The following is a 13,328-nucleotide window of genomic DNA, read 5'->3' as shown; positions in this document are numbered from 1 at the left end:
ATAAACTTGCACTTTGCCCCAAAATGTATATCATTTGTGAATTACAGTGTCAAGCACAACGAGTGCTGTTTTTCATGTCCTATTACACCTATAAAAAAACAAAACAACATTTTAACATTTTAAATGCTGCATGAATTTATTGGGTTTAATAGATTACTTTTTTTCTAATTATTGTTGTGCCATTTCTACTTTTATTTTCCAGGAGCCATTTGTTTTAATACTGTAGTAAGTGGAACTACTTGAGACTGAGGGAAATTATTTAAAAATCACAACCTATTTCATCTAAATTTTGAGTTGACTTCATGCTTGCAATGAAAAATATAAACAAAATAACTTATAAAAATCATAAATCTCACCAGTGCCCATGTGAAAGAGGATATTCAGCATGAAGGCTGATATTACCAAATTAAATTATACAAATAAATAAAAACACATTTATATTTTATTTGTATAAAACAATTTTATCTTCAGTGGAATACAAATCAGAAAATCGTTTGCAAATAGCTGAAGTCACAGGCCTTTGAGAATTTACTCATAAGGAAACACAATGCATATTGTGTAAATCTGCTGGCATGAAGTGCATCACACTCAGAGCAGGTTAATGTAAATATGGAAGCAAATATTGGCACAGATCACCCGGTCTGAACAGTGTCACTATGGCACAAAATGTGACAAAGAGCTTTTGGCTTCCATCTGTTCTCTGTGTCACAGTAGAGATGGATGTATAAGAACACCTCACGTTACTGGCTCCTCCCCTCATCTAACAACACATGAGACCTGAGAAAAAGCGAGAAGGGAGGGAGCGAGGGAAGAGAGAGGGCTAGTGAATGTAAGAGATATGTTGTTTATACTGAGCCCAGCTCAAATTCAATGCCATCGGTGCACTGGTGCTCATGTAAAGTGGGAAATTAAAGGACATTTCTTGGAATGAATTGCATGCTTCTATCCAATGGATGCATGAAGAAAAGAAGTTCTGAATTCTGTGAACATGAACCTAGGTGAAAGCTGCAAAACTCCAGCTTTACAAGTTCACATGGGATGGTGAAATATCTCAACGCTCTTCAAAAGCACAGCAGCTCTTCTGTCAACCAACCACCACAAAGCACAACTGCAGCTCTGAAGAACTAAATGAGGCTCCTCACAGAACACATGGATTATTGCCGCTGATTCAAGAGAAGAGAGTAAGTTTTTCTTTTTAAAAAATAAAATGCATCTACACTGCAAAAATGTATTTTCTTTTTGAGTTTGTTTTGCCAATAAAAATACATACTTAAAACATTTACGCGAACAATTATTTGACAAGCAAAATTCTGGCTTGTTTTTAGATCATATATCTGTAAATTATCTTGAATATCTTCACCCCATTGTCATTTTCCCCCCATTCTAAGTATAAATTTCTAGGTTTACAGTTCATTTAATAAATAATTAATGAAAACCTAAAGAAATCTTGTTGAAACGATGTATGTATGAGATATCAAAAAATGATCTAATATTAAAGTGAAATTTGAAAAGTGCCAAGAGACCATTTTCAAAGTTACTTAATGTTAGAATAAGTAAGAAATTCTGCATTAGTAATGCAAGCTCTGTGCAAATCCATTAGAATGGATACATAGTATACATGCCACATTTACAGGTCTAGTTTTCATGTGCTGGGCAGTTATTTGATTGATTGATTTTTTTCTCCAACTAGAAAAGTCACACTGAATTCTATTGAATTGTTAATAACTTGTGTTATAATAAAGAAAAGGCTTTCCTTCCAATTGATTCATGCATTTTCGTGTAACAGAATAAAGGAGAAGCTACTATAAAAGTGATAAGCACGCACTGAGAGAGCTGAGCTGAGCATGAAAGTTGTGAATAATTGTCATCCATTTTGTCATAAATATGGGTTGTTGCCATGAAATACCTGTCGGAATTTGATATATGGCTATATGACGTTATACTAAAAATCTCTCTATATATATATAAAAAAAATGTCATTACTTATTTTATGTATTTTATAAATATTTGCCATTTTCATGACACATTAACTCACATTATTTGAGATGCTACATGTAATGTATGTTTGTTTACACCTACATTGCACAAACAATGATAGCAAAACCTGAAATTTTTGATGTTGTGTGGACAAAACTGGAAGGCCGTTTTTAAATCACCATTTTTTTTTAGAGAGATGGGGTATAGAAAATACATTTTGTACAGTATAAAAACCTAATTACTATGGAGAGTCCTCATATCATAACACAACATGTTATAGTAATTCAAAACGTTTTTTTATAAGTGGTGAAAAGACTTTCCCTAACACAATCATATAAATCTAAAATCTTGATCTTGAAAATCCACTGACATGTCAACAACCAAATGCGGAAACAAAGCACAACTAATGTGTTTACGTTTAGTGCAAGTTTGATGAGTTTTGCTCATGTGGACTTGTTATGTGGTCACTGTGTTAGAATAAAGCTTTTTTATACTAATCTCTCAGAACATGGAGAATGTTTAAATGCATAAACATTGCATTGTTATTTCTAGTAAAGTTTGACTTCTGGAAAACTTAAGAGTCTCTCAGGCCATGAGAATGGATTCCATTTGATGCTGTCAGTAAAGGCCTAAAGATAACCCAAGGCTGGCCGGTAGGACAGCAGCATTTAAACAATGTACAGTATGTGTAGATAATTGCCATATCCTGATCTAAAATTCACCCTTTCCTCATCTTTTGGTACATTTGTGTAGCTCTTGTGTACGTGTAGGTGAGTTTTAGTATTAAAGAATGAAAGATGAAACAGTTCAATAAAGATGACAAAAGTCATGTACTATTTTTATTTTATCATGGCATATTAATCTTGTTCTTATGGTTTCTGTCAACTCTCTGAAAACTTTCATCCTACATGAGATTCCTCAAGATGGTTTTAACTCTGTGAATTTGAAAGTAAATATCCTTATCAGGTGTGAGAAGCTGTTGAAATCCATAAAGGAAGTTTTGGACACATGCTGACACAATATTTCAGTGTGCGATTGATTGAATTATTAAGGTGCTGAATACTATTATATGATACAGTGCAGAAATCCATGACCTGGAAAATTAATTTGTAATTGCATAAGCCATTGGAGGATAAAACTAATGAAAAGTATTTTGGAAACAAATTTAATTTTTAATGATGCACTCAACTGCTATGCAACCTGACCAATTCTAGATGCTCACCTTCTCAAGCAATTATTATGACCTGCATAAGGCATATCTGAAATTCTGTCCATTCACTGGAAATCCATTTCAATCTTTCTTTTAATTACTTTGCATTTAAATGTATTTATTGTCAAACGTCTTTACTTTGTCAGTATAGAAAGTAAAAACAAGATATAAAAATAAAAGCTAATTTTATTAATTGTACAATGCTTAGACACACTGACACGTGTGTAAATTATATATTATTAAAAAGTGTCTTGATATATTACTGGAAATATTTTAATTACAGACTCTTTAAAGTGCAAACATATCATGATTCCTCCAAAATCCTTTTTTTTTTTTTTTTTTTTTTTTTTAATAAATATGGTAAAATTTTCATATCACATTAAAAGGATGCAAAACACATTGTTATAAATTATCTACTATTACAATGATCATAATTCTGTTCATAGTACAAAATAATGTACATTTTTTAATAACAAAAAAAAAATTAAAATTGCATTTCTATCGCAAAACTCATATGAACTCCAAAATAAAAAACAAAATAAAACTGCTCAAATAATAGTTAGTTTGACCTCCGCACTTTCTTTCAATGACTGTTTTCAAAAAATGGTCTCTGGTGCATTAAATAAAACACAATTTGCTGCACAATTATTTCATGGCCAATCATCCAGAAGCAACCTGAGGTGATCTGTCCTTTGCAGTCTATCCATGTTTAAAACACTTTCAAATGTTATGCAAAAAAGCAGCTCACAAAAGCAAGCTGCTTTTTCTGTATCATCAGCTATATTTAGTCTAGGTCAACATTTCTGCTGCACCATATTAGTGGATTCCTCAGAGGGAAAGGGATTCAAGGAAGGTAGAAAATGACAAAGCAAGGGTAAACTAAACAGCTCATGCATTAGCTGCTTCAGAGAATGACCTCAAACACTGCTGTGACAGGGACACTCGCTTTTATTTATGACTGGACCTGGAAAGCAATAGCGAAAGACATTTAAAAAAACAAACTCATTCTGTAAAAAGCAAGAGTTTCACAATCGTACTATTTATATTTGCTGAAAAAGAATTAAGTGTCTCAGGTATTATTTATGAGGTGCTGTAAATATATATATATATATATATATGAAATTGATTTTCTGCCAGAAAATTTTAAACATGTGTGGGAAGGTGGAAGACAGGGAATGGTAGAGTCAAACATAAAAAATGAGAGAGACTGTAGGCAGAAAGGCAGAAAAAGGCAGAAACTGTATAATAGGCACCTCCGTTTTGAGATTACTGGACTATGATTTTCATTCCATCCGAGTATAATGAAATTAATGAACAAGAATTAGATAGCAAGTATCCAGGTTCAACCAGTCTAGCATCAAGGAAAATGACATCAGTTTCACAACACAACATAACACCTGTAATATTTCAATTTCCATTTAACAATCCTTTCTTACTGTCATATATGGATAATCTTTGCATTGGTATGTAAGGTCTTTCCTAGTTATTTCTCTTTTGTGTGTTCTCGTCTCATGCCCTGTACCCCACCTCCTCTCTGTTTATTTAACCCAGCGTCCCATGCTACCATTCTTTCTCAAACTGTCAGTCTCATTCTTGCAGCATATATTTTCATTTGTACTATTTATTTGCATAGTTAAGAAAATAAACCAGATTTTATTGGGCTCAAGGAGCAGTTGATAACAGACAGAGAGAGGAAGCGGTAGAAATGGGGTAAAGGAATGGGGGATGGAAAAATAGAGGGAGGAGGCAGGAGGAGGAGGACTCAATCATGGATGAGAGAGATACTAGTGGAAGCGAACGTGATGGACTAAGTTGAGTAGGATAGTAGGAGTCAAATCAAGTCAGGGAAAATTTAGAAAAGAAAACAAAAAAGAGAGGACCTGACAGACTCATTTTGGGGAGAAAAACAGCACCCCTGGGGAATTTAACAAACCAAAGAGTGTAAGAGGAAACAGATTGGTTTGCTTGGTTTGTGTGTCTGTGAAATTGCTACACTAACTAAGTGGCAAAAGTTCAAATCATAAAACAAGATTAAAGATGAGAGTTTCAATGCAATGTGTGATGGCCATGTTACATTAAAGGTCAGAAGTTCATTACGTTCTTTGAAAGATGTCACAATGGTTGCATTAATTTGATCAAAAATACAGTAAAAACTGTAATATCGCAAAGTATTATTACAATTTAAATAAACTCTTTTCTATTTTAATTTATTTTAAAAAGTAATTTATTCCTCAGATGGCAAAGCCATTTTTTCTCAAGGGCCCTACAAAGATTATTCTAATATGCTGATTCTCATCTTTTCTCACAGTTTTGTGACAATCATGCTTTTTTTTTTGCAGGCATGGAGACCGTTTCAGGGGATGCAGGTTGGGAAGGATCCCTCCATGCAACCATTGCATTGTCTAACTTCTCCTCCTCCTCATTTTCTCAGCATACTGGACTCAACGGCACTTTCAAAGGAGGATCACATTCCTTGTTGATGTCTCAAAACAGCTCAATAAACCCCACTCAGATGCCCGGTCCAATCAGGGTGCGGGACATGTCTCTGGCTAAAGCTGAGATTGGAGTTCTGGGTCTGGTTCTCGCTCTCACAACACTAGGGAACAGTTTTGTTCTGTGGGTTCTGTTGAGGCGGCGCAAATATAATGCACCCATGCATCTATTTATGGTCAATCTGTGTGTTGCAGACCTTGTGGTGGCATTTTTTCAGGTGAGCTGAACTTTGTATAATGCTTAGTGTAGTGTATTTTGTCTTTTAAGTGACTTGTCAACAGCAGTACACTGATGTTTTGCAGGTGCTTCCGCAGCTAGTATGGGATATCACAGAGAGATTTCAAGGTCCTGATGTGCTGTGCCGCTCAGTGAAATATCTGCAGATTGTGGGAATGTTTGCATCCTCTTACATGATTGTTGCTATGACAGTGGACCGCCATAATGCCATCTGCTGCCCCCTGCAGGCTTACAAAGGAGGGGCAGTTTCACGATGGAATACACCCATCATGGTAGCCTGGGGTCTAGCCCTTGTTCTCAGTGTGCCACAGGTACTAGTTGTAAATATAATGTAAGGTTTAGGCTTACTACACTTAAAATGTCAGGTATTATCAGTCAGTAAATATGCATTCTTAAAGGTATAGATCACCTGAAAATGAACATTTGCTGAAACTGCACTCACCCTCAGGCCATCCAAAATGCTGATGAGTTTGTTTTTCATCTGAACAGATTTGGAGAAATTTTGTATTACATCACTGCTATGACATATAACAGTTTGCCAATATTTATTCACCTTCAGGTCAACCTTCAGGTCATTACAAACCAATATGCTGCTATTTATTCCATGAAACACAAAAGGAAATATTCTGAAATGTTTTTCCAATGCTGTCTTCCCTGCAGGTGTTTATTTTCTCCAGGTCAGAGGTCTCTCCGGGGGTGTTCGAGTGCTGGGGGAATTTTGCTGAGGCTTGGGGGCTGAAAGCGTATGTCACCTGGATGACTGTAGCTGTGTTTCTTATTCCTGCCTTTATTATCACCGTTTGTCAGGTACTCCTGATGTCTGTGCTTTCCATTTCTGTCTGTAAACCCAGTTTTTTCATTCACCTTAGAAAAAATACATAAATATTAACACATTAGTTAAGAATTATTACTAGTGGTTGCAGTTTAAAAGTGTTGAAAATGTTAGTCTTTTTTTATATATCAGATCAACATACACTTCAAGAAAATAAGCTTTGTGACAAACATAAGTTTATAATTTTTTCACACAAGATTTCAAGTTTTCATAAATAAACAGAACTTTTATGATTTTTAAAGCCTATTCAATCACCAGATCTAAAAGCTAAGGCTATATGAACTACGGTTGCATGACTTCAGCATCATCAACATTAAGCTTCTGTCAGCTCTTTTAATCTTTATTTAAATTACATAAGTTGGAAAGTTCATGTTGAGTATAAACACAACGAGGCTGAGAAAGTGGGCTAGTGAGTAGATCCTGTTTAGTGTGACGTTGAATGTCCCCGAATACCTCTGTTGTCCCATTTAGCCGATTGTTAGCAAATGCCGTTTTCAATACACATAAAAGCTTTTAAAAATCACAAGTGGGATACTGCTGATGTATTTTATGTCACAGAATAAAACATAAAGATATCCTGAGCTTGTGTTAACCACCAAACTTATTTAAGGCATTTAACCCATTTTTTTAAAAAAAACACTGACTTCATGACGATGGAAACAGCAGTACAAAAATTTTTCCAGGCTATTTATGTGAACTCGTTTCCAGGTTTAAGGACTCATTCCGGCAGCACTCCATTGAAATGTCTCAGCTGTGATCTGGAAAAAGGACTTTTGTTATCTTGAGATAAAACATGATCTTCTGTGGTGACAAAAATTTGAGAGGATCCCCCAACATGTATCGCAATGCTTGTTTGGTGAGATTATGCTCTCTGACATGGCCAAAGGGTTTTGGTCAGTGAAAATCTATTTCAGGAGAGTAATTCTCAAATGTGCAGATCTTTCCCTTCACCAGCTGATACAGTTCCCAGGAAGTCAATCTTATTTAAGAAAGAGTACACTGTGCGTAAACCAAATCTAAAACTGCTTCCCACTGAGTGTGGACAATGTGTCTTTGGAAACAAAAAACCTTTTGAAAACATTTTGCAAGAATCTTCTCAAGGCTGGTCTGACCATTAAACACCTGCAAAGTAATCTTCCAGGCTAACGTTTTACTGGCATGGAAAAAAGATTCTACATCCATTAAAATATATCAAACAATTCCCAGAAAGCTCAACAAATACTGCAGTAATGAACAAACTCTCACATTATGAACTTACATGTGTAAAGTTGTTTTTGCTGCTGACCTGCAGATGTCTTTTGACATCTTGTGAATGTTTGTACAAATGGTGTGTTTCACTTGCAGTTAACATTTCATACTTGTCACTGATGATTCAGTTCCACTATACAAAGCTTTTAAACTACTTCTGTTAAACGTCCCATACGGGTTTGGTTTATAAACAAAATTTCCATTAAGAGAGGCTTTCTCCATCATTCACTTAATAAATAAGTGCTAGAGATTGGAAAGCAGTGATTCTCAACACTGTATATTCTGGATATCTTCCTTATGTAACATACCGGATTCAATTCATCAGCTCTTTGGCAGATGCTCAATGTTCTAAATTTGGACAGAATTCAGAACTAAGAACCGCCATTGTGCGTGAATAAAGTAAAGCCCTATGGATCGAGAAAGAATCCATTTTTTTGAACAAATAATTAAAGTGAATGAATTCATTTCCATGCACCAGCTTGTTCGTCAAAAGTCTTTTTCTTACGAGCCAATAGCTATCGAGTGCGGGTTGTGAAGGGGAATTTCATTGGCTGTACCTACTGCAACCAGATTTCATAATCGGTTAGGATTTTAAAACTCCTGTAGTCCGTGTGCGGCTTAAGGTTGCATGTCCAAAGGGTTGACATAAACTAAAGATTAATAATCGATGGTTTTAAACAAATACCTTGCATGAAGTTCTTTGAAGGAATGAGTAAACCAGTCTAAGTGAATCTTTTCAGTGAACCAATTCAAACGATTGGAGTCAGCAATGAAATCCCCACCACTAATTTGTTAATAATATGTTAATGTATTAAACCGCGACACCTACTTGTGATCTTTAGTAATAACCCAGGATAAAATGAAGCAGTTACAGTGTATGGAATGGGTTAACATATTAAACAAATTTAATTCATTGTAATGTATCACTGTGTTCAGTATGACAGCCATATTATTTATTTATATATTTGGGTCTCTAGGTACGAATATTCAAAGAGATCCATGACAACATCTACCTGAAATCAGAACGTGTGGTTTCTGTTGACATGAAGAAGAACCTAGTCATTTTTCACTTCCCTTTCTTCAAAAAAAGGACCAGCACAGTCCGAGAGACAGCTAGATGCTCGCGCAAGATGAGAGAAGCAAGAGAACACCATAAAAAGAACACCAATGGTGACTCGTCCCATTCCAACACCTGCAACTCACCAGATCCGGATTGTTGTGACCAATCTTGTCAGGATGGCAGTCCCAAAGACCTGGCCTCACAGAATCACAGTTCATCCCCTGATGTGCTGCCTCGCATTCAGACCCACCCTCACACTTTCTGGAGCAACTCCGCTGCTGTCCAGACACCACATGGGAATTCTGTTCCTCACAGTAACACTTATAACACCACTACTGAGGATTCCAGTGCTTCCTCAAACCCCTCTTTCCCACCTTACCCCCTCCATCCACCTTTTAGAGGTGTATCGAAAGCTATGACTAAAACAGTGAGGATGACTCTGGTGATTGTGCTTGTCTACACCTTGTGCTGGTCACCGTTCTTCATTGTACAGCTGTGGGCTGCCTGGGACCCCAATCCCCCTGACCAAGGTGAGAAACTATAGCAGTCCTCACAAGAAAGATAGCATAGCCATTTTTGGAGGTAAACACGTGAGGTCCAATTCAATGATGACATTTGGCTATTCAATAAGGGTATTATTAATTCCTTTACAAGAGGACTGACTCAGTGGATTGTGGAAGTGCTTTGGAATGGTTGCAAATTATCCAGAAAATGTGTAGCCTGTCAATGCAAGAAGTCAAGTCAGTGTTTACTACAAGAAATGTCCTGCAAATGCCCTCCATTTCTCTCCTTGCTCTATCTCTTTTCTCGCTCTAGCTTTCTCTCTTTCTCCTAAAGCCCATTTCTTCACAGCAATAAATAACCTATTCCCCTGCTGCTCTTCAATCACCAACAAGATGTTGATATCTCTCACCACAGGCCACTGAGAGCTGCTAATACACACATCTGTGCTTTCACTCCAGCTGCTTTTGATTTGTTTCAACTGTTTACTTGCAGCCAAATTTGCAACATATCGCCACTGATTGAACAGTTGAATGGCATATAAACTGTTTAGTGTAAGAGATTTTCTTACTACATTTCCAATAATGGAAACTTAAACTAGAATGTATTTTTTGTCATTATAAATCTCTGCTTGGATGCCTTCCCCTGTTGGGGCTGGTAAGATTTTTTTTTTTTTCAAATAGGTTAGAATGGGTTGAAAGAAGTCTCCTAAAATTTTCAGAAAAACATTGCATGAATGATGCTTAAATAACGTTTTTGTGCTAACGTTTTGATAAAGTTATTAAAGACACGATAACTTGGAATATTCTCTTAACATTACTGGAACATAACTTTAAAAGAACCTTGGCAGAACATTAGCCAAAGTTCTAAAGACGTTCCCTGCGAGCTTGGACGAGCATTTGCAAAAGTATAAACAAGGTTTTAGTCAGGTTTTTAAACTTCTTTTAGATCAGCACATTTCAAGGAGTCGCTGTCTCTAATGTGGTTTATATTAGTAGTAACCCTTAAATAAGGACAAAAACTTGACCTGTACAATAATTGATTTGACTTTCTCTTCCTCCCTCCCTCATTCTCAGGAGTGGCTTTCACTATCCTGATGCTGTTAGCCAGTCTAAACTCCTGTACAAACCCATGGATCTACACAGCCTTTTCCAGCAGCGTGTCCCGTGAACTTCTCGCTCTGCTGCGCTGTCGGCCAAAGCTGCCCCGCAGGAGCTCAATGCATGACCACTCCAGTGACATATACACCTCCACTACCAAGGACAACCAGTCCTGACCCCTACAGAATAAACTAGCATGGAGTGTCAACAGAGATGGCGATTTATGCGGTTGTATCTCTCCTACGCATGTGGAAGACATGTTGTCAAGAGATATTGCCACATCTTCTATTCAGTCTATCTGCCAATGCCACTTTAACCAAGTGAACTGTGAAGAGTGGCTTGTTAATGACCAAACAGGACCAATGTATGGCATAAAGATGAATTCATGAGGATCTTATGCAAAAATAGACCTCTGAGTATGAGACTGATCTTTGCCGTCTCATGAAACAGGATAAAGAAGAGCTTACTGACTCTCATAATAAACTTAATTAAACTAAAAAATAATAATAATAATAATAATTTATTAAACATTATATTTCATCAAAGTATTGTCAACTATTGTGTGTGAGATGGAGATAAACGTCTTAACTGCAGAGGAAGAAGAGATCAAGGCCTTAACTCCACAGCCAGCTGTTTCACCCCATTTATCAGTCTTTCAGCCGTAAATCTGAGCTTAATGCATTCCTTATTGGACAAGTATCTGATAAATGGCTTTCATAGACATTCAGTACAAAAGGCACAGGTATAAAACTGTACATATGTTGAAGAATTGTATATTTAATGAGGCGTATTGAATAAGGCTGAGAAAATAATAATAATGGTTTTATTTAGTGAAACACCAGCAGTGTGCAAAGCAGCAACACTTTCATTTCCTCAGTAACAGTCAAATTATTTATAGTGCACTTAAAAGCTTATTTAAAGTTGTGTGAGAATAAACAGAAGTCACGAATGTGAGAAGGACATCAGGTTATACAGTGCCTTGACTTTAACTGATGTACAGTATAAGTATATACAGATCCTGGCACCTGATACTTTGTGAAAATAATTTTCTTAATCAGTATTTTTGCTTAAAATAAGAACAAATAATTTTACAGTTGGCCGGAAGCATAAACCACTTAAAAGTCATATCTTGCAAAAGATTGCTTATCAATTAAATGTATATTCGTTTAAGGATGGCAAAATATTTTTTTTTTGCTATGAAACAAAACCAAAGTACTGATTAAGAAAACATTTTTGTAGCAGTAGCTGGTTTGACACACCATATAAATGCTACATATACATATATACTACATATAAAGGTTTAGATGAAATGAAAACACACAAGATATACTGTAAATAAGTTAAATAAATAAATAAAAATCTGTTTATCTAAATCTATTTATTTTGAATTTTAAAGAGAAAATGTCTTTGTCAAATCATTGTGATATAGCCCAGAAACAAAAAATAATAAAGAAATACATAAATTCAAGGTTGAAAGTGGGGTCTCTTTAAAAGTAACTGAGGATAAATACACCCTGAAATCATTTTTTGTTGTTATCTGTAGACCTGTATCCTTTGACTCTAAAAATGTGAGCTGATCTTCATTTAAATGTTATTGACAGTCAAAGACGATATGATTCATGAAATCAAAAGATTAGAACAACTGACCCAAATTAACCTCTTTGTCCAACAGCACTTTTTAACCTCACCTTTAGTGGTTAATATCATTTAAAGGCCTTGTGGACTATGGAAAAGGTTTACACAATTACTTCACATCTATACATTTTTGTTGAGGTGCAACTCACTGTTGTTAGTCTTTGCAGGAGTTGAAATGAGTAAAAGAAGCAGTCATATAGCACATACATCAGGAGGTCACAAATAACCCCAGGCTTACCACAATAACCACTGGTCAAAGACCACCTTGATGATCCAAGGAGCTATTTGAAGAATGCATAGCAGACAGATAAGATTATAAATGAGTTAAACTTATGGCATAAATTAGGATTGAAAGTTTGATGAAGACAAAACACATCACTGCAGGAAATTATCTCATTCCAGCCAAAACATTGTGATGAGGTTATCATCTGGCATCTGGACTGTATGATCTAAAATTCTTCACAAACTGATTTGTACGAAAGATTCCTCAGAGGACTTCAATATTAAAGGAAAAGTTCACCCAAAAATGAACATTTGCTGAAAATGTTCTCACCCTCATGCCACCCAAGATGTAAATGAGTTTGTGTCTTCATCTAAACAGATTACATCACTTTCTCACCACTGGGTCCTCTGCAGTGAATGGGTGCCGTCTGAATGAAAGTTCAAACAGCTGATAAAAACATCACAATTATCCACAAATTATCCACATGACTCCAGTCCATCAATTAATATTTTGTGAAGCAAAAACCTGTGTAATGAACAAATCCATCATTAAGGCTTTGAACCGTTGCTTCTGGAGAAAATACAAGTCCATAATCCATAATAATTCTTCATTTGTCCTCTCACATCAAAATCCACCAACATATTTGTTTAGAACTGTTTTACTTCTTGTAAACAGTGCTTGATCTGTGCATATTTCTCTCCTGCTTCAGACAAGATGACTTTTTCAGCAGAGACTATTTTAGCCTGAAGCAATGGTTTGAAGTAAAAAAAATAAAAAAATAAAAATAATTCACAATTATGTATTTATTACAA

The 13,328-nt window shown here is 35.8% G+C and overlaps 1 protein-coding gene across 1 annotated transcript; it reads left to right on the top strand.

Moving 5' to 3' along the window:
• The first annotated feature begins 810 nt into the window (after nt 1–810).
• On the top strand, nt 811–12,898 carry LOC109104290 (vasopressin V2 receptor-like). The gene is made up of 6 exons (XM_042713215.1): nt 811–1,181; nt 5,527–5,897; nt 5,983–6,228; nt 6,578–6,724; nt 8,975–9,587; nt 10,635–12,898. Exons 2-6 carry the CDS (start codon nt 5,529–5,531, stop codon nt 10,832–10,834), a joined length of 1,575 nt encoding a protein of 524 aa, XP_042569149.1. The 5' UTR covers nt 811–1,181; nt 5,527–5,528; the 3' UTR covers nt 10,835–12,898.
• Nucleotides 12,899–13,328: the final 430 nt, after the last annotated feature.

This window comes from Cyprinus carpio, chromosome A23, assembly GCF_018340385.1.
Source record: "Cyprinus carpio isolate SPL01 chromosome A23, ASM1834038v1, whole genome shotgun sequence".
Taxonomy (NCBI): domain Eukaryota; kingdom Metazoa; phylum Chordata; class Actinopteri; order Cypriniformes; family Cyprinidae; genus Cyprinus; species Cyprinus carpio.
This window is presented reverse-complemented; position numbering and strand designations above follow the sequence as displayed.

Excerpts from the sequence above, each read along its gene's own strand:
- LOC109104290 (XM_042713215.1), top strand. The coding sequence starts at position 5,529 with ATGGAGACCGTTTCAGGGGATGCAGGTTGGGAAGGATCCCTCCATGCA. Across the intron at positions 6,229-6,577 it reads TTGTTCTCAGTGTGCCACAG|GTGTTTATTTTCTCCAGGTC; the intron begins GTACTAGTTGTA and ends TCTTCCCTGCAG. Across the intron at positions 6,725-8,974 it reads TTATTATCACCGTTTGTCAG|GTACGAATATTCAAAGAGAT; the intron begins GTACTCCTGATG and ends TTGGGTCTCTAG.